The 27,429-nt window shown below is 43.0% G+C and overlaps 1 protein-coding gene across 23 annotated transcripts in view; it reads left to right on the forward strand.

Moving 5' to 3' along the window:
• Window positions 1–27,429, forward strand: part of AFDN (afadin, adherens junction formation factor) — a 208,357-nt gene that overhangs the window by 62,657 nt on the left and 118,271 nt on the right. For 16 of the 23 annotated variants that reach the window (XR_016349228.1, XM_089777349.1, XM_089777340.1 and 13 more), the window contains exons 2-4: window positions 6,673–6,868; window positions 12,986–13,101; window positions 19,651–19,814. Coding sequence is in view for 22 of the 23 variants with exons in the window: in XM_089777349.1 (XP_089633475.1) it covers window positions 6,673–6,868; window positions 12,986–13,101; window positions 19,651–19,814 (476 nt within the window). In the remaining variant the exon portion in view is untranslated. The remainder of the gene's footprint in view (window positions 1–6,672; window positions 6,869–12,985; window positions 13,102–19,650; window positions 19,815–27,429) is intronic. The other 7 variants (XM_089777341.1, XM_075924660.2, XM_089777350.1 and 4 more) reach the window with 1 other exon arrangement.

The raw sequence follows: 27,429 nt of genomic DNA on the forward strand, positions 1-27,429 counted from the left end.
CAGAGATCTAGGGGACTGGATGGAGTCGAGAGTTATTGTCATTGCAATAATGCTTTCATGTTGGGTACCTGGAAAGAAAAAAAATCTTACTATGTCAATTGGGGCTAGGAAATAGTCGCTCAGAAAGCAAAACAACTTGCCAAACCAAAAAACCCCCTCTGCTTGTCAGGGCTGATGCCAAAAGTGTTCTTTCAGGGATGTCCCAGCAAAATTCTGGCAAGTGTCCTAAAGAGAAACCCATATATGCTGCACTTAAAAGGAATAAAAAGTTTGTCTGAAATTTGACAATGTATTGATCTCTAGTTCAGATACAATTGTTGTACTATAATTACAAAATAAATAAATACATAAAAATGTGGCTGCTTGGAATGATGTGCTCTGGTCTCCTTATTTCCTATCTTGTAAGGCAACATTCTTATATATGGATGTTAAAATGTGTGTAATTGATTAACTCTGTAATCGGTTACATGGATATATGTGGGGCAGTAACTGGCTCCTGCCTGCCACTCTGCTCCCAGGGAGCAGGCTGCTGCCTTGATACAGAGGCAGCAGTGCGGGGCAGCATACAGCTCTCAGGATTTGGACAGGGAGCCGCATGTAGCTGTTTGAGTAACCACAAGCATGAGCGTATTGCTTTCCCATTTAAATGGCTACGCTCTTAAATCCCTAGTATAAAATTCATCAGCTTAAATGAACGGCAAAGTAAATATTGCATACAAATGAAGTGCTCAGTTTCTTCTTTTAAAAGTTTGAATTGGGGGATGCATGCGAGTTCAGGGGATTACTAAATACAGGTTTGAGCCTCTCCAGTCCAGCACCCTCAGGACCTGACAGGTGCAAAACCAAAAGAGGTCAATATTGTCTAGCAGCACTACCAACAATTCCACTGCATATTGGGCTCATGGAAGACATTTAGGGGTAAATTAGAGCTAAATATCAGCACAGAACATTGAGAAACAGGACTGGTAGCTGTAAACACACTTGGCCAAATCTACGATTAGTAGACATCTGGCTTACTAAAAATCATGCTGGACCAACCACAATGTTGTTGGAATTGATGTTCAGTTTGTAGTATTTGGAGCCTTTCACTTTTTACTTTCAATGTAACATTAATTGGAGGAGAGTCAGATTTTTTTACCATCTTTAATTATTGATTTAAGCAAAGTTTAATAGATTTGTGTGCTGCCAGTAAATGAGTCCATATTACTAGGTGCTATCATTCTGGTTGGTGCATTCAGCAGAAAACTTTACATATGAATTAGCTTAGAGATTAATCGATACTCTCTTCTAAAATGAGTCCTCCAATAAAGGATTGGGAGGGCAAGATGGGGATTGACTGCTGCCTCTTCTGTGGTCACAGGACTTTGGTCTTAGGTGCTTACAGTGCTTTGCAATACATGGTGTGAACACTAAATGTACTTGTGTCTTTTGGGGATGTAAATATAGTACAGGAGCACTGAATTCCCAGTTTCTTCTTCCCAGTCCCATTCTCCTGCCTTTTTTGAAGCGGGAAGACTGCAGTAGAAACACCCGTAAAGATCCACACCTGTGCTTATACAGAAATACTTCCTCTTAGCAATGCTTGTAGGAACAGCATGAAAAATTACAATTCTAGATAGTTTTATGCTGCCCTTACCATTTTTGTTGAGGAATTGCTGATATGCAACTGCATAGATTAAGTTGTTCTGATAGGTCTTTTTCTGGCATCATCTTGCATGTGGGAAAATACATATAGGGGAAGGGTGAGAGAGAGTGAATTACTGGCAAAAGAATAGGGGTTGTTACAGTAGGAAGGCTTACTATAGACAACCAAATAAGGCAGAGGAGATAGATGAGGCATTTCTAAAACGTGTGGCAGAGATCTGGTATGTGGGCCTAGTTGTTACAGAGGACTAGTACCCAGACATGTGTTTGAGAGAGAATACATCAAACCAGAAATTTTTAAATACATTGTTAGAATGTATTGTGGTCAACTTTTTCTTTCAAAAAATGGAAGATGTAATTAAAGCAACAGCCATTTTAGATTTGACTAATAGAAGAATTGGCCATAAATCTGAAGGTGGAAAATAATTTGGGGAGAAGCGATCATGAAATGATAGAGATTCTGACCCTAAGGAAAGGAAGGAGTTAGAGCAGCAGAGTGGGGATGATTGACCGCAGTAAAACACTTTGGCAAGCTCAAGAGAGCTGGTGGGTAGAATCCCATGGATGGAAAGTTCCATCAGAAGCTCTTTGGTGACCTGAAAAATCAAGAAGTGGAAATGAATAGTGGAAATATGAACAAATTGCTCAGGAGAAGTACACGACTAGCACAAGTGTGTGGAGACAAAATCAGAAAGGCTAAGGCACAAAATGAGATATATACTTAGCAAGGGACAAGTCAGTAAGAAGAGATTTTTAAAATATATTAGTAGAGGAACATGACATCAAGAAGATTGAGATATTTAATTCATGTTTTGGTTCTGTCTTTAAGGTTAATGATGATCAAATACAGAGCACAGTATTAATAAGGGGGAAAGATTTGAAACCAAAACGAAAAGAACAAGTTAAATCCGGCCTGGGCAAAATATGGTCCACGGGCTGCATCCAGCTCGCCAAGCCACCGGATCTGGCCCATGGGTGCAGCAGGGAGCCTCAAGCAGGCTCCTCTGTTTGCCGCACCCCCACAAACCACTCAGAAAAGCAACTGCTGGGCTGTTTCTCTTTTAAAAACTGAGAGCCTGGAGGAGAGGGGTAGAAGGTTTCAGGCGTAACACCCGTCCCCAGCACAAACCCATTGGCCAGCTTCTGGCCAGAAACTGGCCAGTGGGAGCTGCCTGTTCAAGTAACAGGCAGCACACAGTGCCATGCTCCCCACCCCTCTGGCTCAGTTATTCACACAAGCACATGGCTATGTAGCCTGTGCAGGGGTGGGGCAGACAGGCAGGCTGGCTAAGAAATTTTGTTACCCTCTCCAAACATTTAGCTCGGCAGGCAGGCTGGCTAGGCTGCTGCCTAGTAAGTCTCCTGGCCAGAGCCTGCCTCTAATATCTCCACTCCCCCCCGATCTGGCACCCAAATTGTCTGCCCCAGATCACAGTTCCCTCCTACCCTAGGTTACAACTCAAACTTGTGCACCCCAGTCCCTTCCCCTAGGTCACAACTCCCTCCTGCCTTGGGTCACATTCCAAAATGCTGCACCCTAATCTCCTGCCCTAGGTCACAACTGCCTCCTTCACCCAAACTCCCTCCCAGACCCCACTCTTCCTCCTGCACCCCAGTCCTTTACCCAGACCCCGTATCTCCTCCATTAATACCATAGTAGAGTGCGGCCCTCAACGACTTTCCAAAATCTTGGAGTGACCCCCTATCAAAAATTATTGCCCACCCCTGGGTTACACGCAGGGCAGAAGTCAGGTCCCTGGAGCCAGTGCATGTGGGGAGCTGGCTTTTAAGCTGGGCCCCCAAGTGCACTGGCTCTCGTCTGCCCCCACCCTTGTGCTGCTGCCTCTGATATGGAGGCGGCACCAGTACCGCGCAGCTCCTGTGCACACAAGAAGGTGGCTTTTACAACATCTCCCTATGCATATCAGGGGGCCTGTGTGCACAGTTACACTTTCACATCCATAATACAGAATGGTAGCATGCTAACTCTTCCTATCTACCCGTAAGGTTACAATGAAAGAGACTTTTCCTGAGATGCCTTTGTAGAGGATGGTTTTCAAGATGGAAGCTCCCATGGCACTTCATCCATTTCCACATTTTTAAATTTCCCCCCCCCCCCCCTCCCGGTTAAGCCCCATCCCCTAAAGACTCACATTAGGCAGTTACTGATTCAGCTCTCAATTTGTAATCCATATAATTTTTAAAAAGTGACCGAGGAAAATTGAGTATGTAATAAACGTAAACGTCTAAGCATGAATTATTTAACTTTTGTGTCCTCCTTGCCATGATTAAATCATTTCATGATTTAATAGTATCCTAAAGTTAAAAAAAATATACTGACATTTAGCTGGATATTTATGTTCAGATTTTTGCTGATTCTTATCTGTCTCTTGGAAACAGGATCTACTCATCCTTCTGAATCTTACTTTTAATTGGGATCAGTGAATTTAAGACCCAAATTATAATCTATTTCAGTTGCCCCCATTTCCTACCAACAATGGTGCATTTATATTTAGAAATGCTTCATAATGGTAAACGTAAACTTGTTATAAATAATAAGGCCCACATTTGTACAAATTTTCAAATAAAACAACAAATAGCAGCCAAGTGAAATTGGTCTGGGAAATGTGGCATACTATACCTTCCTTTTATCTCCTCCCCCCACTATTTGTAGTTTGCACCTACATCCTCGTACTGATGATTGTTCTGGAGAACTGCAATTAGTTTGAGTAGAGTGCCTTTGCAACTTTTTTTACTTGAAATAGACTGTCACTTGTATATGGCAATGCAAAATTTAAAATTTAGGTACATGAATTTGAATAGAATGAAATAAAATCCTATTACAACTTTAAAACTGTGCACATTTTCTATTTTCAGAACGAATAAGTAGTTCACTGTTTTTATATTGCATACAAAAATTGAAATTGCCAGAATTTAGGGGAAGAGATTAAATTTGAACTGGAATGATAAACCTGAATAGGAGGAACAAAAAACAGGACTATGTAGCACTTTAAAGACTAACAAGATGGTTTATTAGGTGATGAGCTTTCGTGGGTCAGACCCACTTCCTCAGATCAAATAGTGCAAGAAAATTGTCACAACCATATATACCAAAGGATACAATTAAAAAAAAAAAAGTGAACACACATGAATAAGACAAAGCAGACCCAAGAAAACCAACAATAGAACACCTCTTGTCATCACCTACAGCCCCCAACTTAAACCTGTCCAACACATTATCAATAAACTACAGCCTATACTGGAACAGGATACTAAAATTTACCTCCCCTCCCATCCCCCTTCTGTTCTGAAATTTGATTTGTCCTTTTCATGTGTTCACTTTTTTTTAAAATTGTATCCTTTGGTGTATATATAGTTGTGACAATTTTCTTCCACTATTTGATCTGAGGAAGTGGGTCTGGCCCACGAAAGCTCATCTAATGAACCATCTTGTTAGTCTTTAAAGTGCTACATAGTCCTGTTTTTTGTTTCAGCTACACCAGATTAACACAGCTACATTTCTATCACTATCCTAAATAGGAGAGGATCCCTCAGTGTACAAATTGAAAATCTGTGCAGCAATTAAAACCTTTGGAGTCAATGCTTGTCTTATGTAAATACATATGAAAAAAATGCCTGCTGATTTAAAAATAAAACATTTTGTGGCAACTATTTTCAGTTAGTTTTAGTATAGAATAAGGGAAGAGGAAAGATAACAGTATTTCAAAGCAGAACTTATCAAACCTCTATATTTGCATGGACAAGCTGATGGGGTTCTTCTATTTTAATCTACTTCCTTCCTTTATTATGGGGTGCCATTTTTCTCTCTTAAATCTGCCCTTTTACATTATAATTAATATGGTGCTTTAAAAGCTTCAAAAAAGTTTTCCAGTTTTGTAAGACATTACTGTATATTCTGTTTACTTACATAGAATAGAAATGTAAAATCCCATTTAAAAAGTTCATCAGTTAAATGTTAAACGCCTGCCCGAAAGGGTCTGCTCCAGTCCAGTTGGGCACACTATACCGTGGGTGGGGGCTGGGCTGAGCCGTCTGCACCTCAGGCAAGGGCTGGTTGGGCTGGGTCCTGGCTGCACCACACTGTGGCAGGCTCAGCCAGGCTGGAGTGGTAGGCTCAACCAGGCTGGAGTGGGCCCCCTGGCCTGTGGCATGGTGCAGTGGGCCCGACTGGGCTGGAACAGCCACCATCTGCTGCAGGCATGGGGCTGCTCCAGCCCAGTTGATCCACTGGTTTCCCATTTACCTAGTAAGCATCACCCAGTAAACATAGAATATCTAATCCCGTGTACTGAAAATATTGTAACGTTTGTGTACAGCAGATTAATGATTTTGATATTACTCACCATATCTGTTTATTTCTATAGTTCATTAAGTGTGCATGGTTCTTTCAAGGCATGTTTTCACTAGAAGAAGCTTAATTTCTCTTTGTGCCGGGGGAGGTTTGTTAAAGTTTTTCTTGGTAGTCACCTACTGTTAACTATTTGCAAGCCAAAGGTGCAGTCGACAGTGCTATTAAATTGATATTCAGGGTGTAAACTGGCTGTTAGCTCAAAACTTTTAGACAACAGCCTCCCATAAGTTGTGGCCAGTATCCCGGAACAAAGTCTGTTAGGAAGATGCGTTAGGATATTAAATATCCTTGCAAAGCAGACTGAATCTTGGTGTTTAAGCTCTCAATTAAAAGATGACACAAGTTTTTGAGTAAACTGTCTATTTTAAGCTTACCTTGGAAGGATGAAGTTAATTCTTCCTCAGGTAAAACTGATGATTCCTGATTGTCCGTGTGTTGAATATTAAACTCATAGCTCATAAAACCATCCATAGCAGTGAAGAATATGTAAAAATAAACGTGCATTTTTAGATTATCCCAGGTGTTCCCAACTTCCTTTCCTCATACAGACATGAATCAGTGATTTATGGCTGGAATAACTTCTTCCATTCCCAAGAAGAAAATAAAGCTTTTCGGTCACCAGTCAGAATTAATGTTAATTTTTTATTTCTTTACAGGATTTGGAGTTTCATGGAGTAATGAGATTTTATTTTCAAGACAAAGCAGCTGGAAACTTTGCAACAAAATGTATTCGTGTTTCTAGTACTGCCACAACGCAAGATGTAATAGAAACCCTTGCAGAGAAATTCCGACCAGACATGCGGATGTTGTCATCTCCTAAATACTCACTTTATGAGGTGCACGTCAGTGGAGGTTAGTACAGTGTCTGGATGGTCTTATTCCTGTTTTTTTTTTTCTTGATACAGAAAGATGATAAATGTTTCCTACTAATTACCATGACAAATGTACTTTGATTTCTTTTGGCAAAGAGTTCTCAATTGGTGGTAGTATTTCAAAATAGAACGGGGTGTATCATAGACGCAATTTGTACAAACTGTGATGGTGTTGTGACCTTTTTTGAAAACATTACACTTGATATCAAGTAGGTGAATATTCCTACACTGTCATCATTCATTTCTAAATAAAAGGCAGTCCATTGAAAAACTACTAAGCTAATTTAGATGGAGTGCACAGCATAGTTACAATTAAAGCAACACTATCTAATGAAAGGACAATATCAAGTTTAAAAACATTTTTTCAGGATTTGATCTGAGGAAGTGGGTCTGGCCCACGAAAGCTTATCATCTAATAAACCATCTTGTTAGTCTTTAAAGTGCTACATAGTCCTGTAGTTTTTCAGGGTTACTTTTGCCTGTTACAAGTAGTGTCAAAATCTACTGCCTGAAAGATACAGGTGAGAATGTTAGGGTAGGGCTAAACTGTGTGGATCTATGGGAAAAAGATAAGCAAAATGCGTGTCTAGACTGGGAGAAATTTCAGAAAAAAACCCTTTTTCGAAAGCCACCGCCTTGCTTGTTGAACGAGGAATACAGGGGCTTCCAAAAGAGCGTGTTTGCTCATCCGCAAAAAAGAAGCGGAAGTGCGCAAACATTCCCTGGATGCAGCAGAGGTTTTATTGGGGCTACCTCCAGTATCCTGAACCTCCCCCCCCGTCTAGCCGTACCCTAATTTAGTGCATTTGATAGTATTCAGTGTATCTTGAGTTTTCCTCTTCTGATAGTATACAGAGTTTCTCCTATTGTCTCTTTGAATAGAGAAATAGCAATAGAGGAAAGAGAACTTTCTAGAATAGGAAATGTTGACTGTAGAACTAGATGGATTGATTTAAATCACCAGGTGGAAAGCCTCTTTTAAAATCATTATTTGCTAACTACTGTCACGACAGTTATACCACAAGGAATGATATTGCATAGGAAATTCTGGAGGGAAAAGAGAGACCAATTCTGAGCCATTGACAGTGAGGGACAGCTTATTGCTAGAACAGCAAACCAGGCATCCCTTGACATAGCAGATGCAGCAGCACACATGATAGCAATAGCTATCAAGATGAGCAGAGCATCTTGGTTACATTCATTGATTATCCCAAGGGAACTTGAGAATGAAGTAGAGGATCTGCCTTTTGACAGGAACACTTTCTTTTCTGCTAAGGTTATGGAGGTTTTCCACAGGGGCAGATGAGAGTTTTGTGGGGCCTATTGGAGCACGGGGCCCGGGGCAGCACAATTTCGCGCATGGGCCACAGCCATAGCCAACAGGTAGTAGCGTGTGCGTGGGGCCTATTTGAAGTGCGGGGCCTGGCCCTATCTTCACTGCTGGTCCTCCATTTCACAAAGGACTCTCTAGCGACACTGTGGACACCTTGATACCAGCCTTACAACTGTAGCAGAAAATGTCTTGCAGCACCAGTAGACACCATACGATAACCAAAGACAAAGGCACAGAAAGACAAGACCACAGAAATGTGACCATATCCTGTCTCAGGCTACAATATCCTAAGCACCATCAAACATAACACAATTTTGAAACAATCCAGGATCTGACTGACATCCCCCCCTAACCACCAATGCAAATAAGCAGAGTATCACAAACCTTTGGTCATTGTCTGTGAGCATTATGTCATAGGTGGGCTTCTATCACCATGGACCAATGAGTTTTTTAGAAATAATTTGTATGGGTTATACCATTCCCTTTACCTCCATATCATCTACCCACTACTCTTTAGGGAATCCTTCTTATGAGCACCTTTTTGAGACAAGTAATACATCACCGTCTACAGTTACGGTCTGTGGAACGAGTTCCCAACACAGCACAGAGGGAAGAGAATTTATTCCTATTTCCAGACTCAAAAGAAAAATGGAAGTTGGAGATCCATTCCAGATCTGAGAGAACTCAACTAATTTGTCCATCCCACAGATTCAGAATGGTCACACTGATCTTGATCATCCCTCTGCTGGAACAAGGGGACTGGTTCTCAGTCCTCTACCTTACAGTATGGCTGTTTTCATATTACCATTTCTGTGTCTCAGGTAATTTCTACAATTCACAGTGGGACAAGATCACGTCCAATACAGAGAATTGCCATTTGGATGATCGATGGCTCCATGAGTTTTTATCAAAACCCTAGTGGCAGTAACAACACGTTTTTGCAGACAAAGTATATTGATCTTCTTGTATCTCGATGACTGCCTGCTAAAAGGCCGTAACTGGACAGAAAGATTACACGTCACTTGAGGAAACCATAGCGCTCTTCCATTCCTCAGGACGACAAGTCAAAGAGCAAAACATTTACCCTAACTCCAAGTACAATTGGACTACATAGGAGCACACCTGAACTCAGTGGAGGCCAAAACATCATTACTGATGCCTTGATTCAGAGTAATGACCTCCCTCATATCGGTGATCTCAGATAGCACATGGGTGTCTGCATACACCTGCCTATGACTTTTGAGGCATATGGCAGCTACCACTTGTTATAAAATATGTGATATTAGGGATGTCAGTGTGTAGTTGACTACACGATTAACTGATAAGCCTGGGCACTTCCCCCTCTGCTGCCTCTGAATCAGAGGCAGCAAGGGCGGGGCAGGAGCTGATGCCTGTGAGGAACTGGCTTAGAACCTAAGACCAGTCATACTGCTCAGACCCAAGGTTCATTTCGCCCAGTATCCTGTCTTCCAACAATGCCCAATGCCAGATGCCCCAGAGGGAGTGAAAAGAACAGGTAATCTAGCTGGCTATCCACAAGCATTGAAGTTGACTGGTTTAGGTGTGAGAGCTCCATCTGTGTGTGTTGTTGTTTTGTACACAAATTGTACTCAGAATAGATCAATTTTTAATAAATAGCTCAACAGTCAACCACAGAATTCTAATGTACATCGTGTGGAGAGTTAGATTGAATCCTGCTGCTCTCTTAAGCAATATTTTCTTTTGATTCTGGAGCTGTACTGAAGTCTTCAGCTAAAAAATTCATCAAGTACGCACAGCACCCATATGTTATAAATTTCAGGTTTCCTTCATTATCTTCTCTAGATTTTTTTCCTCCTGTCACATTTGTAGCATTGTCTGACAGTTAACGCATTTAACACTTCAATTTTTGTTCGCAATTTGTGATAGCTTTTACTGCTATTTTTTAAGCAGTCTTTTGAATGGGCATTTTCTGACATTAGCTCTTTTTGTAAGAGAAACAACTGCATCTTGTCACACAAGCATGTATTGAACCTTTTTGTATATTGCTTTATCCATCAAGACTCTATCAACAAATTTATCAATGTTTTTTGCCCACTGTTCAATTTCCTTCTCATACGTTGAATCCGGTAACCTTCCAGCAATGTCTGCTTTTCCAGTTGGAGTGTAGTCTGGTCATAATGATTGAACCACGTGAATGCAGTGTTTGTTTTGAACAAGATGGAAAGGAAGAACTTGTTGCATAAATAAACCAAGTGATATTGGTGGAATTTGCAGGACTTGATTGAGCTCATCCATAATTTTTGCTGGATGATTAAAAAAACCAAAAAACCACTTTATTCAAGTAAGGTAATTTAATTGCAGTACTGCTATGTCTCCAAGTTGTAGACATTGCAGATGATTTATGTTCTTCATAATCCCTTATGTCCAAGATGGACCCTGAAACAAAAAGATCAAGTCGCACTCAGTTACTCACTGTTACTCAGTGCACTGCTTTTTTTTTTTTTTTAAAAGGAATTTGTGTAATTATTAATTATTCTAAACCCAGTTTTATAGGGAAAATAATATATCATAAAAATTATATAAATCTATGTAAACCTTTATTTCTGTCAACATATCAAACATCTTGGAAAAAAATCTTTTTCTAAATGTTAAAATTAATAAATCCCTGATTAGACTTTGCTTTTAAAACAGAAAATCGTTACCTAGAATGTTTGATTTACTGAGCAATAAAAATCCATTTCAGGAGTCAGCAGTAACAGTAAAAATGTAAATGTTGTAGTCCCACAAAAAACTAACATACCAATTTATATTTGAACACAAACATTTTAAAGTTTTATAAACCAGTTACCCACCCAAAACACAAATTTATGATATGTTAGACACAAAAGGTAGCTGAGGTAATATCTCTTTTAAATCATCTTCTACTAGTGAGAGAGCAAGTTATCTACCTACACTTCGAATTGATCGAACAAAAGATATTACTTCACCCATCTTGTTTTTCTAATATCCTGGGACCAACAAAACTACGTAAGACAATCTGTAATAATGGTACAAAAATACATTTACTAATCCATTGATCCAAATTATCTAGACATGTCCTCATAATATCTTCAAAATAATTCTTCTGAGGAGCATTTTTCTTAATTTTTCTTTCCAACAACCAGGACTTGTACCTCTTTGTTGCATTGTTTACACTTGGCACATGTTCTTTTCTTACCATGATGCATAGGATTTTCTTTAAAAGATCCCAAACAGTGCCTTTATTACAACCTACAGCTATAGGTTTTTCCTTCCAAGACCCATGTGTTAAAACGAACACTAGAAGCTGCATTATCCTACCTTGACACCAATGTTTCTCCTGTCTGGTAGCTCATTCTGCTTTTTCCCCCCCCTTGTTATATAACCCTCTCTGGCCCTATCCTTCCCCTAGTAAAATAAGAGCAGGATTCTTGGACTGTTATCATTGCACTGCTGTATTTTATAAATAAACTAAAGAAGAAGGCAGCTGGAAAATTAATAGGTTTGTTTGTCTGTGTTGGTGTACATATGAAGGGAGACAAACCAAATCTGTTCACTTGAAGTATCCAAAATCATCACTGGGCAGCTCGTTGTTTTTCTTAAAGTTGGAAAGTGAGTTTCCAAAATGTGTAAAGTCATAACTAATACCAATAATTTGAGCCAATCAGAGCACAGGTAGGGAGAAAGTATAAAATGGGCGTATGAGACCACACAGGTGTGCTCAGTGTATGATCCTTTTGAGCGTCTCTTGGGCTACATGTAGACTGCAAGCCTCTTTTGAAAGAGTCTTTTTTTCAAAAGATACTTTTGAAAAAGCCTCTTTCAAAAAAGAGCGTCTAGACTATAACCAGTACTTTCGAAAAAGCAAACTGCTTTTTCAAAAGAGAGCACCCAGGCAGTCTAGATGCTCTCTTTCAAAAACGCACAGTTTGCATTACATAGCGCCTTTTTTCGAAAGAGCACTTTTGGGGAAAAAAAGGCGTTCTTCCTCGTAAAACGAGGTTTTCCAAGATAAAAAAACCTGCCGTGTTCTTTGGATTTACTTTCGAAAGAACATGTCAGCAGTCCAGATGCAGAAATCCCTGTAGTCTAGACATATTCTTGGAGTCAGAGGCCAAGCCTCAAAGCCTGTGCTAACTTTGCAGTCTCTTGCACAACCTCTGGATCCCCCATGTGGTCAAGCCCTTAATACAGTACAGGATGTATTGTGCCTTATTTATAAAATGTCATCTCAAAAATTACGTTTCTTCTTCTTTCCCTTCCCCCACAATTTTATTTTTCTATAGAAAAGCAACTTTAATTCAGTCTTCGATAGAGGTCTCATGAATTCTGCTCTATTTATTTATTTATTGATAGTATGAAATAACATTAGGCCTTAACATATTTTGTATGAAATTCAGATTTCATTTCATTCATAACTATAAATATTGCTGTGCACGCCGACCGTAGTTATGCATGGGAAGTTTGTCCTTTCCAGATTTCACTATCACTGCCATACAAGGTCCACAGATCTAATTATAGTGGATCTCATGTTAGTCACTGGAAAAGGCATAGCTCCATGTATTGGGAAGCCCTGTAGTTTGCATTCTTTCTCTGTGGCAGTAGGAAAGCATCAGCAGACCGGCTGCACAGCAAACCATTCTTTTGAGAGAGACTCATTTTGTTCAATTTGTCAGCTCTAAGCCAGGGTAACCTACTATAATTGTTCAGTGTTAAGGTGCAGAATAATCTTTAGTTATCAATTTTCTCTTTCATATTTTGAAGAAGAAAGAAGATTAGATATAGATGAGAAGCCTCTTGTTGTACAATTAAATTGGAACAAAGATGACCGAGAAGGGAGGTTTGTTCTCAAGAATGAAAATGATGCTCTTCCTCCAAAGGTAAGATAATATACAAGATTGTGGTGATGTTTTTAGTTTTTAGGAAAGCACTTGTGCTGTTTTAAGACTTTTTCAACTTAAATATTTAGATGTATTAAAAACTGTACCTATTCATATGCTCTAGGAAGCCCATGACATAAGTTTAAAATAGTTTGTGCTTCAGTACCAGTTAAATTAGCCCACTAACAGTACAGAGAGAATGAATTCTAAAGCTCTGAAGATTTCTTAAAGCATTCCTTGCCAGCAGCCCCTTCTGATTTACATTATTGGCATCTCAGTTTGAGCATTTTGCTGATCCCAGCTATGGAAGTATGGCACTGTAAGAGAGTTTGTTACTCTCTCAAACTTGATGAGGACTTTGAAGGCCAAAGCAACCACTTAAGCTTTTCCTGCAAATCCACTGGCAGACAGTGTAGATTGTGAAGAACTGGTTTAAAATCTCTGCACCCATAGGCTGTCTCTACACTGGGCCACTTATCCCGGAAAATCAGCTGCTTTTCCGGAATAAGCTGTGAGCTGTCTACACTGGCCCTTGAATTTCCGGAAAAGCAACGATGCTCTACTGTACAAAATCAGCTGCTATTCCGGAAAAACTATTCTGCGCCCACTCAGGCATAAGTCCTTATTCCGGAACACTGTTCCGGAAAAGGGCCAGTGTAGACAGCCCAGTAGTCTTTTCCGGAAAAAAGCCCCGATTGTGAAAATGGCGATCGGGGCTCTTTTCCGGAAAAGCGCGTCTACATTGGCCATAGACGCTTTTCTGGAAAAAGGGCTTTTTCGGAAAAGCAGCTTGCCAATGTAGACGCTCCTTTTCCGGAAAAACTGAAAACGGAATAGTATTCCGTTTTAAGCAGTTCAGGAAATTCATGCCAGTGTAGACACAGCCATAGAGTTGCCATTATGAGCAGCAGGTATAATAGGCAGAAGGAGGCTAATCATGCCCAAACAGGATGCAGTGCACCTTCCATTCAAGGCACACCATTGGCCTGCAGCCTTTGGTGTGCTACTGTCAAAAGGGCACCTGTAGGAGGGCCCCCCCATTCTCCGCACAGTGGCAATGTGTTCCCTGTAAGTTGCACATATGCACAGCTGCGATTCACATGCAGCTCATTAGCAGAGCACACACCACTGACAGCATGTATTCAGGTTCCCCTTTCCCACCTGGCTTTGTCCTGCAGCTGCTCATGGGAGGGACCCTCCTGCTAGCTGTGCAGAGCAGGGCAAAGGGAAGTGCTGATGTCAGCGTGTCCTCTTGCCCCCGTAATTCAGCTCCACAGAGCAGGGAAGAAGGGGAAGACCCACAGCCTAGATCCGAAGAGCTCCAAGCTGTTTGAACTGATGCAGTTTGAACCTTGAATGACTGCCTGCTTTTATTAGAGAGAATGCACTGTTTGAGATTTCCTCAGCTTGCATGTGTGCACTCTTTTGCCTGTGCACACACTCATAGTCATGCTCTCTATACCCCATCTCCTCAGATCAGGGGTGGGGAGACAGAGCCTGGCTCAGGACAAATCTTGCTGAGGTCTCTACACTGAAGGGTGATTCCCTTTCTTCAAGAGGCAGTGCACAATTTAACCTGAGATTTCTCCAGCAGCCAGTTCAGTCTGACTCTCTTTCATACAAAAACATACTCTGTCATGCACATGCATGCTTGCTATCTCCCCCTGCCAATGTATCCCATTTCTGCAGAGCTGGGGAGGGCAGACAGTAGGACATAAGAACAGAACAGGAGAGCTTTCAGTGTCTGGGAGACCATGCATGGGGTTTCTCAGAAACGTACCCAGGAGAAAGCACATGTGCCACACCCCCTGTTTGCCTCATGTACCTCTTGCACATTGGGCCCTGGAGCTCCCCCCTCCATCCCAATGCTTTCAGAGGTGACTTGAATCCACAGATTTGCGCTCTGTCCCAGCTCCTCCCCCTCCCAGAGTTGGAACAGTGCAAAACAGCTGTTCAGGCTCTGGGAAGGAGGAATGGGGATGGAGTGAGATCGGTGGATTCATGGCACTCCAAAAGTGCTGGCAGGAGGAAGGAGTATGAGGAACTGCAGGGCTCCGATGCACGAGAGGCGTGTGGGGGAGGGGAACAGATGGGGAGTGTGCAGGCCATAGGTGAAACGCCAGTGCGCCATGGGCTGCTGCATCCCACTGAAATGGAGGACCACTCATGTGGCTCCAGTTCTGTTCCCTTCCCCCCTCCAACTCGTGCTGCTTTCCCGCTGTTTTCCTCTGTATCCCCTCTCCTTGCTGATTTCTCTTTGTCCCATTGGAGACAAAGAGATGTGGGCAGCAGGCAGAGAGCCCTTAGGGTAGGGTCAGAGGTGCAGGGGAAACCTTTTGGAGGACGGGGTTGGGCTTGGGCTTGGGGCAGACTGGGGGTGGAGTGTGGATGGGAGCTTAGTGGACAAGGCCAAGTGATGATGGTTCTTGGAGTAATTTCCTGCAGTCCCATAAAGTTGTTTTTACAGCCACCAGTCCTGACTCTTGGTGTTCTGTGCTATTTAGCTCTAATTTACTCCTAAATGCCTTCAGAGCCCAGTAAGCAGTGGAAGTGTTGGTAATGCTGCTAGATAAGATGGACTTCCCTTGGTTCAGCAAATTCTCTGGTTTGGCACCGGTCAGGTCCTGAGGGTGCCAGATTAGAGAGGTTCAGCCTGTACAGAGAATTTTCTTAAGTATCTGCCTGGTGGATCTTACCCATGTTTTCAGGGTCTAACTGATCCCCATGTTTGGAGGTCAGGAAGAAATTTCCCCTGTGTCAAATTGGCAGAGACCCTGCAGGTTTTTCCACTTTCTCCTGCTTCATGGGCTATGGGTAACTTGCAGGTTTAAACTACAGGTTGGACCTCCCTGTTGCAGAACCTTTGGGACCTGACCAGTCTTGGATAAGGGATTTTGCTGGACCAGTGGAGGACATCTCTGGACCCTTGCTACTGGTCGGCCTGGCCTGGCCTGCTGGGCTTCCAGCTGGCTCCCTACCACCTGTTGGCCCCACTGATGTGCCGACCTTTAGCAGCTCTGAGACCCACCGGGCAGCTGTGAGCTGCTAGCCCCACAGGGGTCCATGCTGCTGGCCTGCCGGACCCTGGAAGTTGCTGGACCAGAGAATCTCCATTAAGAATCTTTCAACCTGTAGTGTAAATTGAGTTTTCTGTTAATTGAATTATTTGAACCATGATTTGAGGAGTTTAGTAACTCAACTAGAAGTTAGGGGTCTAATACAGCAGTGAGTGGGTGAGGTTCTTTGGCCTGCAATGTGCAGATGGTCAGACTAGATGATCATGGCGGTTCCTTCTGGCCTTAAAGTCAGAGTCTGAAGTCCAAAATACTCTTCCTCCTCTTCCTTCCTCTCTTGGAATCCAACCTTTTTAATGAAAAGACACGCTCGTTTCTTTGCTCTTACTTGGGTTCAAGAGTCACCTTGTCATCTCTGGGGACTTACACTCCAGCCCCTAGAAATAAACACTAGACACAGCTCTCCAGCCCCTAGAAAGAAACACCAGAGACAGCTCTTTCAACTATGATCACAGGCCCAAACCCCCGCTCCACTGCAGCCACTGCCTTTCCTATCCAATTCTGTCACATCCTCTGAGTCTGACTCATCCCTGTTCTGCTCCAACCCTGCCACCACTTCCTGCACACTGTGAAAAAGCTGGGATGGCAGAGCTAGGCGCTAGAAGGGAGGAGGGGGAAGGAGTTGAGTGGTGAGGCCGTCAGAAGGTGGGAGGGCCTAGAGAAAGTGTGTGTGTTTGTATCTATCTAATCTATCTATCAATCCCAATTTACATACCTCAGCTATGAGTGTCTACATGAACCATAGGTCCTGTTTCTTCACTCCCTCCACTGGTATGCCCGCCACATCCTCTCAGCCTGAGACCAGAGGACTTTTTTGACATGAACATTGAGGTCCATTTATCATTACTGATATACCTACATCTCCTTCTGTCATCTTTGAGGACCATCTTAATTCCTTCTCCCACAGTTGGAATAAGGTTACGCAGGCATTTGGGTTCTGGAGACTGTCCATCAGGGATACTCCATTGAGTTTCCCTCCTTCCCTCCATGCAAACTATCTTCCCAAACCCCTTTAGGGATTCCTCTCACCAGTTGATTCTTCAACAGGAATCAGAATCTATTTAATTCCAGGCAGTGATAGAGAGCATCCTCTTTTCAGTACTGGGGAAGAGGGTTCTACTCTCTATATTTCATAATTCTGAAACAGGACAGAGCACAGAAAACCTATCCTGGACCTTTCAGCAGCTCAACTTTTTTTTTTTTTTATCTGAAAGCTGAAATCCAGGATGATACTGGCATTTGTAATCCCTTCGCTTCAGGAGGGATTATAGTATGCAGCTCTCAACCTGAAGGATGCATACTTGCACATGAGAATTCATCAACACACAAAGTTTCTGTGTTTCATGGTTGGTGAGCAATGCTACCAACTCTGCATTCTTTTCTTTGAACTCTCAATATAGTGCCCATGGTGTTAACGAACATTTTTGCAGTGCAATTGGCCTGGATAATACATTAGAGAGATATGGTGTTTCCATACCTAGACAACTTTCTCCTGGTAGGCCAGTTCCTCTAAGAAGTTATACAGTATAAGCACTAGTTACTTCAGTGTGTCCTTGCCACCTTTTGTCTTCGTTTATGCAAACACACAACTTTTTGTCACCCATAATGACAATCCATTTTATACTCAATCTCTGAGAGATTTCATTCCTGCAGATTTTACGCAACAAGCAACCTGATCTTTTTGATCACCCACAAACCTTGATCTGTGGCAGGGGTAGGGAACCTTTTTTGGATAAAGGTCCACTGACTCTCAGAAAAGTCAGTTGGGGGCCACACAAGTGAGAAGCGCCCCCCCCCCCCAAAAGAAAACCCCTCACTGAAATGGCCCTCAACCAGAGAAGGAAAAAGACATTCCTCATATCTCCCCCCCCCCCCCCACACACACACACCAGAGCCTAGGGGGGCCCAGCCTTGTAGATTTTGTGTGCTCCAGCCACATGATGGGGCAGTCGGGGCACTGGAGCACTGTTGCAAGTTCCCCAATGCTGGGTGGGGCCCTGAGCCTAGGGACCGGATCCATGCAAGCCAGAAGATGCATCCAGTCCCCAGGCCTGAAGTTCCCCACTCTGGTCTATAGTTCATCTTGCTGTTAGGCCACATGAATCAGCCAGATGCCTTTCACAGGATTTCACTTGTGGTGTCTACAAGCTTGGTTCCATTCAACTTATCAACTGGGCAGGGTTGTCATATATTTCGATCAATCTCTTCCCATGTTGAGAGGTGTGTGAGCCAGTATTCATACTGATGCTCTGGCCTACCACAAGGGAAATCAGTACCTCCCTGTATAGATGTTTGGCTTCACCAGATCCCCTTTCTAGAAATATCAGAAACGGAAGAGGTTTTTGAAGAGGCTGCCAAGCAATTAAGTTAGCCAGCCACACTCAATAGCTTGCAAGGATCTCATTGTCAGAGGCAGTTTGGGAGAGGCAGTCTTGATTGCTTCTGGACACCCCAGCAGCTTAATGCTATGTTTTCCCTAAAAATACACTTGGGTAGTCTTGTCAGGAAAAGAAGCTGCAAGAAATATAATCAGTATAACAAAAATTGAGTCTATGCCAAAAAGACAGGAAGGTATATTATAAGAGGGAGAGGAAATATCAAAGTACAGTACAACTCCAGTTGTCCGGCATCCAGTGTTCCGGCACTCCTGATAGTCCGGCACCACCTGGAACCCGGAAGTGCTCCAGGCAGCCAGACAATTGGAGCTGCTGTGCCCCAGGCTTCCCGGAGTCAGCCGCTGGTCAGTTTCAGCAGCGGCTGACTTGGGGACGCCTGGTGCAGAGCAACGGGGGTGCTGTCAGGTTGGTCCCATAGCACCACCCCTCGTCGCTGCGGGACCAACCTGGCAGCAGCCCAGCTGTTCTGCCCCGGGCTTCCCTGAGTCAGCCGCTGGTCAGTTTCAGCAGCGGCTGACTTGGGGACTCCCGGGGCAGAGCAGCTGGGATACTGCCGGGCTGGTCCTGCAGCGCTCCCCTCCCCCCACTCCTCCCATCCCACCCCAGACCGCTCATAGCCCCCCCTTCTGATAGTCCGGTATATTTGATAATCTGGCACACCCTGGGTCGTAAAGGTGCTGGATTATCGGAAGTTTACTGTATGCCTCTAACTTCATATTTCCGTTAAAGTATAAAAGAAGAAAGTAAATTTTAAGATGCCAGTAAGTACTGCAGGTTAGTTGCGGAGGTGGTACTGAGGTGTTGAACCTGCTACAAGATTTGACATTTCATAATTCTTTGAAGAATATGTTTTTAGGCATAGAAATCAAATATTTAATTGCAAATGCATCCATCCCCTGCACTTCTTGCAATGGAGAGTTTGTCGCTTTTCCTGTATCTTTTTCCAGTATGGTGTTGTGTGTTGGTTTCTGCTTTCCAGACTTAACACTACTAAATCTAATTTATGATGGTAGCTAGATATCATTAGAAACTTTGCAATAGACCAAGTAACAACAGTAGTTTAACTTGATTTGTTTCAGAAGGCTCAGAGCAATGGGCCTGAAAAACAAGAAAAAGAGGGTGTGATCCAGAACTTCAAACGGACTCTATCTAAGAAAGAAAAAAAAGAAAAGAAGAGGCGAGAGAAAGAGGCATTGCGACAAGCATCAGATAGAGATGATAGACCTTTTCATGGAGATGATATGTAAGTTTAATTTTGATTAGTTAATTGATATCAATGAATTGTATTATGATAGCTCACAAACATTAAATAATTAACCATTTAACATTTGGGGTGGAGAGAGAATAATTCAAAATAAATAGCATTTGGCTGCCACCGTAGGACCAGATTTTATTGCAGCAACGCCTAAAGTGTTGTCAACCTATAATTTTCACAATTAAATTGTTTGTTGAGACATCTTTCACTCCTGTCTCTCTTCCTAGATGAAAATCTACAGCTATTGCTCATTGATGAAAATATTTTTCAGAAATTTTTTGATTCTTTTGTAAATGATTACTTTAAAAGATGATTTTCTCCTGTTGCCCTCCTGGACCTTGACTCTTGAAGTCTTGTCCAAGTTGACCCAGTTGAGAACCTTTTCCCCTCCATACATGCGTCTGTTAGGAAACAGAGTAGCTTGTGTTGGGCTTCAGTGAATCATTTCCTTAGCTCCTTGGGCCTTCCCTGTTCTCTAGGCTGTTGATTGTCTCTACCTACAGTTCTGGCTTCTGCAGTTACCTAAATGCAACTCATCTCTAACTCCCCCATATATTTCTGTCTTGCTTAGTGGAACATTGCAGGGACCATTCACTATTAATCCTTGCATGGAACCAGGGAAGCAGGCAAACTCGCCAGGCCCCAGGACAAGGTGGGGCCAGGAAAACTAACTCTGAACTCCCAGAAGGGCCAGGGCCTCAGATGGCAGGGCCAGTGTATCGCCTTGAATTCACCACCTGAGGCTGTGGTGGCGATTTAAAGGGATAGGGCTCTGCTGCTGTCTCAGTAGTAGCAGCACTGGCTGGGAGTCCTAGGCACCATTGAATGGCTGGGCCCCAGGGCAGTTGCCCCTCTTGCCATACCCTCCTCCTGTCAGAAGGAGTGTATGGAACTTAACTTTTTGGGAAAACTGGAGAGCAAACAATAATGTAGGCAGGTCCTACTAGAGCTCACAGACAAAAGAAAATGTTGGCTGCAGGAAAATGGTTTCTGTAGAATAAATACTAAATTCCATGGTATCTTGTAAATGTGCCAAATTTTGTAGCCCTGTAATCCGTATCCATGTCTTATATTTTGAGTTTCGTGTTGTTTTCAAGGTTGTTTTTGCAACTGTAAAGGCTAGAATCATTCTTTATAAAAAATCTGATTTGGAGTACGTCAGGAATGAATTCTGCTGAATTACTGACTACATGGGTCTCTGACAGTTGGAGTATAGCTAAAAATGTAACATTGAAGTAGTATGTTTCTTTCTTATTCTGTTCTTTTAGTATTGTGCATTCAAGAGAAATGCATATTTAAAAGGCACTAGTTAAGACTTTGATCACAACCTCTGTCATTTGGATTTGCTTGTAACTTTAAAAAAACACTGAGATTGGATTGAAGTTTTCTTTGTGTAGTTAACTTCTGAGTTCTGGGAAGTTAGTGGGGAAAATCCTACTGTAAGGTGTTTGGATTATGGTCATACAATTCAAATGGCTAAACATGAAAAATTGAAATAGTCAAGTAGGTTTTCCCTTGTGGAGGTCTAGTTAATTTGCTAATTTAGTATTAAAAAGCCAAATACACAAATTAGCTGTATTATAACTCTTCGTATTTCACAAATGTGGCTAACATTGGGAGTTGTGATAAGCTACAATTCTTGGTTATGTCAAAGTGATAAACTTACAGGTAAGAGTTTTAGAAATGAATTGCAAAAGTTAGGTTTCTGAACTTTCATTCAGGCACCTAAATAAGATACCTGACTTTCAAAAATGCTGAGCATCCATCATTCCTATGGAAGCAGCATATGGGTAGTGATTACTTTGAAAATCAAGCCACTTGTTTAGGTGCCTAAAAATGGATTTAGGTGTCTAGTTTAGGCACCCTTTTTAAAAAACATTTGCCATGAGCTTTGCAGGATGAAAATTGTAAACCAAATAAATCAGGATTTTACAGGAAAATTAATATATATACAATCATGTATTTATAATCTTAATGTTATATTAGCATATGCTTTTAAACTTTTATTTCATAGCCTGAAAAAGTTAAAGTTCTCCTAAATGTTAATTCAGTCAAATTACACACATTTGTTCTGAAATCCTGGTGTTCTTTAAAATGTATGCAATAAGTTTCTCATGTTTCTGATCCATGACTATTCTGACTGATCCATGGCTGTTTCTGATGCTGCTGCCCATTTATCTCATCCAGAGGGATCTATGAGATTTCCTTTTCCATTTTTACCTGCTACAAATGCTAGCACATTGCTTGTATTTCTTTTTGAAGCCTGAGTTCACACCTACTTTGGAGGATGGCAGCACTTCTTTTGTTTCTTCAGAACTGCTTAACTTTCTCTGAGAACTTGCTCCTGTCTGTTTCACAGTAGGTTTGTGTTCTGGAAGTTTCCCTCTCCATCCCCTAACAGTATCCATAGGGAAGCAGCTGTAGCAACCCCTGGAGTGGCACCTCCATGGCACCGTATATGGGGCACTGTGCCACTCCCCTCGCCCCTCAGTTCCTTTTTGCCATCAGTGGTGATCATCAAAACTGCTGTGCTCCAGACAGCTTAACTGTGAAAGCAGCTGTCTTTGTGCGTATAGTTTTCTCAATTGTGTGTTTCACCTATCATGGTCCAAGGACCTATTGTACACATTTCTGTTGATTCCTCTCATCAGCCAGGTCCTAGTTTGCATCAAGCAGGACAGGGTCTGAGTGATCATGATCACTCTGGCATGGCCCTGCCAATGGTGATTTTGGTACAGTCCATGCATGTGGAGTTTTACCCCTCCTTGGCCCCTTCCAAACAGCCTAGACCTCTTGTTGCAGGATGACAGTTGATTTCTTCATCTCAGTCTCGCATCCCCGCACTTGTCAGCATGGCTGCTCCTTGGTTGAACATGGAGGAGTGTACCTGATCAGAGGAGATTTGACGGGTCCTCCTTTTGTAGCAGGAAGGGATTTTTATAATTAACAGATCAGGAAACATGGATGAGGCTCTTCCTTTGGGCTTTGAAGTGCAGTATCTTGCCTGAACATGCTCCAATGCAGGCCATCCTCCACTACTTGCTAGAGCTCAGAAACCAAGGGCTAGCATGTTCCTCCATCCGGGTACATCTTGCAGCCATCTCTGCTTTCCATGAGCCAATCCAAGGGCAGATGTTCTCTTCATGGCATGATGGTGAGGTTGTTGCGAGACCTGAGGAAGCTCTATGCACAGGTGCCTCTATGGGACCTCAGTCTAGTTCTATCCTTTCTATCCTTGCTCCCTGGGCTGCCCTTCGAACCCCTTGGTTATAGGGATGTAAAATCCCATTTAACTGGTTAATTGATTAAAGGGGGTGCAGCCCTCCCTCTCATTGTGTCGTCTCCCCCTCCCTCCCCCAGCCACAGGCAGGGACTGCTCCAGTCTGGCCCTGTCAGCAGTGGGCCCAGGCGTGTTCCAGACGGGTTGCTCCAGATGACCAGAGCAATCCCTGTCTGCAGTGGACCCCCTGCAGGGCTGGAGCACCCTTCTGCCTGCAGCTGGTGGGGAGATGATCCAGCCCTCATTGGTTAATGGTTAATCAGAACTGGTAAGCACCAACTGTTGAGAGTGATGTTTATTGATTAACCTTTCACATCCCTACTCAGTTCCTGCTCTCTGTCCCACCTGGCATGGTGATGGTGTCTCTGCGAAGCAGATCTCGGCGATAAGAGCCGTGACCTCTGAGTCCCTGTACTCTGTCTTCTACATGGACAAGTTCCAACTGAGGCCTCATCTGGCCTTCCTACTGAAAGTCATCTCTGCCTTCCACGTTAATCAGGATCTATTCCTGTCGGGAATGGGTCAGCAGAAGAGAAGTAGTTTCATGCACAGATGTCAGGAGGACCATGGTATTCTACCTGGAGTGGACCAAGTCTATCTGTAGATTGACATGGCTATTTGTCAATATGGCGGATAGAATGAAGGATTTGCTGGTGTCTACTCATTGACATTTTGAACTGGATCAGCTTGTGTACAAGCTCACAAAGACTTCTCCATCACCTGCCATCAGAGCTCACACATTTAGTTCTTAAGCCTTGGTGGCGCCCTTTTTGATGCATGTACTAATCCCAGGACATTTGTAGAGCTGCAGTGCGGTCCTCAGTTCACACATTCACATCTCACTATGCCATTACTCAGCAAGCCAGAGATGATGCTGGGTTTAGCAGAGCTGTGCTATAGTCAGCATGGCTTTGAACTACTACTTACTTCCGTGGATATTGCTGGAGTCACCTACAGTGGAATGGACACATAAGCAAGGACTCAAAGAAAGCAAAATTCTCTTTTCGTAATTGGTTTTCTGCAAGATGTGTTGCTCATGTTCATTCCACACCCTGCTCTCCTTCCCCAGCGTAGGAGTTTCTGGCAAGAAGGAACTGAGGGTCGGGGAGCGCACAGCGCCCCTTATACTACACTATGGAGGTACCACTCTCCTCTTTCACTGCTGAGAGAACTTTCTGGCACCGATGCACATGGTGAGCGCTCACATCTACTGTAGAATGGACGTGAGCAGCACATCTCCAAGAACACCAGTTACAAAAAGGTAACTGTCTTTCCTGCAATTTCTTTCTTTCATTTTTCGACCTGGATATTTTATTTGGCAAAAACACTTTCATCTAAATAGAAAATTTGGGGCCATTCATAACTTTTCTTCTCCCAGCTGTCCCCAGTCAGTAGAATTAATTCACTCTGGGACTTAAGACCATCACATTTCTCCTTGCTTCTGCTTTGCAGCTATATTTGCAACAGAGATTTAACAAATACCTTCTGTATTCACATAAGCCTCATTGTGGATATTTCAAAGAAAACATTTGCCCAATGACCACCTTTGGTGAAGAAGCAAAATACTAGCATGTATAAGGAACGGAATAGAAAATTGTATGTATATGCACATCTTCACTCAAACGCCATGTTCAATTCTGATTATCCTATTAAAAAAAGAACAGAAAAAAGAGGTCCAGAGGTAAGTGGGGAAAATAGATGCTTGATGAAACTGCCGTATGAGGAGTGATTGAAAAAGATAGGAGTAAAAAAAAGTAACGTGAACTAGGTAAACAAAATAAAGAATGGTATAAACCAGTGTTTCTTAAACTTTTTAAGACTACGGAACACCAAAAAATTTTTTTGAGGGACACCAAGGATTTTTTTGTTGAGAAGAAAAATAAAGGGGGGGGGGAGGGAAGGGCTGGGAAAAAGTTATTTAGCGCCAAAAAAAAAAAGCACGGGCAGGAGGGAAGGAGAGTTAGAGCAAAATAAAAGGTTGCCTGCCTTTTGAGGGCGGCTATTTTGAACTCTGTTCTTCGCGGCACAGCTGTGTTCCACGGAACAGTTTAAGAAATACTGATGAGTTAGGCATACCTATTTGACTCTTATATTATGAGACAGTCGTGTCATGGAAAGACAAATTTAAAGCTGCTAAAAGTGTAATTCGTTTCAATGATACTTTGTGGCAGCGAAGACCTTTTGAGGTTTTAAAAAAGGAATTGGATACAGGCAGTCCCCGGGTTACATACAAGATAGGGACTGTAGGTTTGTTCTTAAGTTGAATCTGTATGTAAGTCGGAACTGGCGTCCAGATTCAGCCGCTGCTGAAACTGACCGCCAGTTCTGACTTACATACAGATTCAACTTAACAACCCCAAGCTTCCCCAAGTCAGCTGCTGCTGAAACTGATCAGCGCTGATTCCAGGAAGCCTGGGGCAGAGCAACTCTGCCTCGGGCTTCCTGTAGTCAGCGCTGGTCAGTTTCAGCAGCAGCTGACTTGGGGACGCCTGGGGCAGAGCAGCTGGGGTGCTGCTGGGTTGCTCCAGTAGCACCGCTCCTCGGCGCTACTGGACCAACCCAGCAGCACCCCAGCTGCTCTGCCCAGGCGTCCTGATTCAGCCACTGCTGAAACTGACCAGCAGTGGCTGAATCAGGACTCCTGGGGCAGAGCAGCTGGGGTGCTGCCGGGTTGGTCCAGTAGTGCCCAGAGCGGCGTTGCAGGACCAATCGGCAGCGCCCCAGCTGCTCTGCTCCAGGGTCCAAACAAAAGCCTGGTCTGCTGGGGAGGGGCACACTAGCCGCACCCCCACCCCCAGCAGACCAGGGACACCGGGAGCAGAGCCGCAGCGGCAGCGGGGTGCCGCGCCTCTGAGGCTTTGCTCTGGCAAAGTCTCAGAGGTGCGGGACCCCCCCGCGGCTGTGGCTTCAGTCCCGGTGCCTGTGGTCTGCTGGGGACCGTCCCCAGCAGACCACAGGCACCCGGACTGGAGCGGCAGCAGCGGCGGTTCCCCGCGCTTCTGAGGCTTTGCTCTGGCAAAGCCTCAGAAGCGTGGGAACCCGCCAAGTGCCCCTGGTCTGCTGGAGACGGTCTCCAGCAGACCAGGGGCACCAGAGCAGCTTACGAACGGGGCTTTCTCGCCCCGGAGCTCGCAGGTAGCATAAGTCGGATCCGCGTAAGTCGGGGACTGCCTGTATATATATGGGTGATATTAACATCCATGTCAGAATAGGATAAAAGGGTATCAAAACTCTCATGCTTTAGTGTTTACACCAGCTACTTACTGTCTGATGTTAGTAAGAAACTTCATCTGTAGACAGGTTATTTCATGATTATTCATTGTGAGGTTTTTTGTGCGTGATTTTTGAAGCATCTGGTACTGGCCACTGGCAGGGAAAAAAAGACTACCAGAGTAGATGGACTTTTAGTGTAAATTGGCATGATAACTTCCACATGTACTTTGTGGACTTCAGGAAAACTGTGATCTTGTAAAGCTCTGGAGAAAAAATTTACATTAAATCTCTCAAATCTTCAGGGACCTCTAGCTGAAAAACTGCCTACTATAGAAATCCAAAACTACTATGACTAGTGAATGTTTGGTGATTTTTTTTTTTATAGGGCTGTAACTTTTAAAAAACATTATGTGGTTTTAAATGTCTTTTTTGTTAACTACAATGCACAAAATGATTAACTTCCTTTCTCTGGTGTTGAATTCAGAAACCACTTAAAATGGCTTCTGAATAATAGGGTTATATGTTATTTATGTTCTTAGTAATGTTCCCTGTATCCTAGTTTGGGGGCTTGTATTGTGTGTAGAAAAGTGTTGACTAGTGTGCTGTAGTTTGCACTGTAGAGATCTTTGACAAAAATCAAGGCTACTTTGCAGAAGACCAGAATCTTTATGCATTGTGATTAACTTGTCTGACCTGTTTAACACAGGCCATAGAACTTGCCTTCTACAAATTGTTTTGGGTATCTTTTTTTATAAAAACATTCAGTCTTGATTTTAAAATTGCCAACAGAGAATCCACCACAGCCACTGGTATATTATATTGTTCCACTGCCTAATTACTCAGGTTGCGTCTAGACTGGCAAGTTTTTCCTCAAAATCATCTGCTTTTGTGGAAAAACTTGCCAGCTGTCTACACTGGTCGCTTGAATTTCCGCAAAAGCACTGACGATCTCATGTAAGATTGTCAGTGCTTTTGCGAAAATACTATGCTGCTCCCGTTCGGGCAAAAGTCTTTTTCCAAAAAACTTTTGTGCAAAAGGGCCAATGTAGACAGCAGAGATTTGTTTTCCGCAAAAAAGTCCCGATCGCGAAAATGGCGATTGGGGCTTTT

The sequence above is a fragment of the Pelodiscus sinensis genome, chromosome 3, assembly GCF_052426305.1.
Source record: "Pelodiscus sinensis isolate ZL-2025 chromosome 3, ASM5242630v1, whole genome shotgun sequence".
Taxonomy (NCBI): Eukaryota; Metazoa; Chordata; order Testudines; family Trionychidae; genus Pelodiscus; species Pelodiscus sinensis.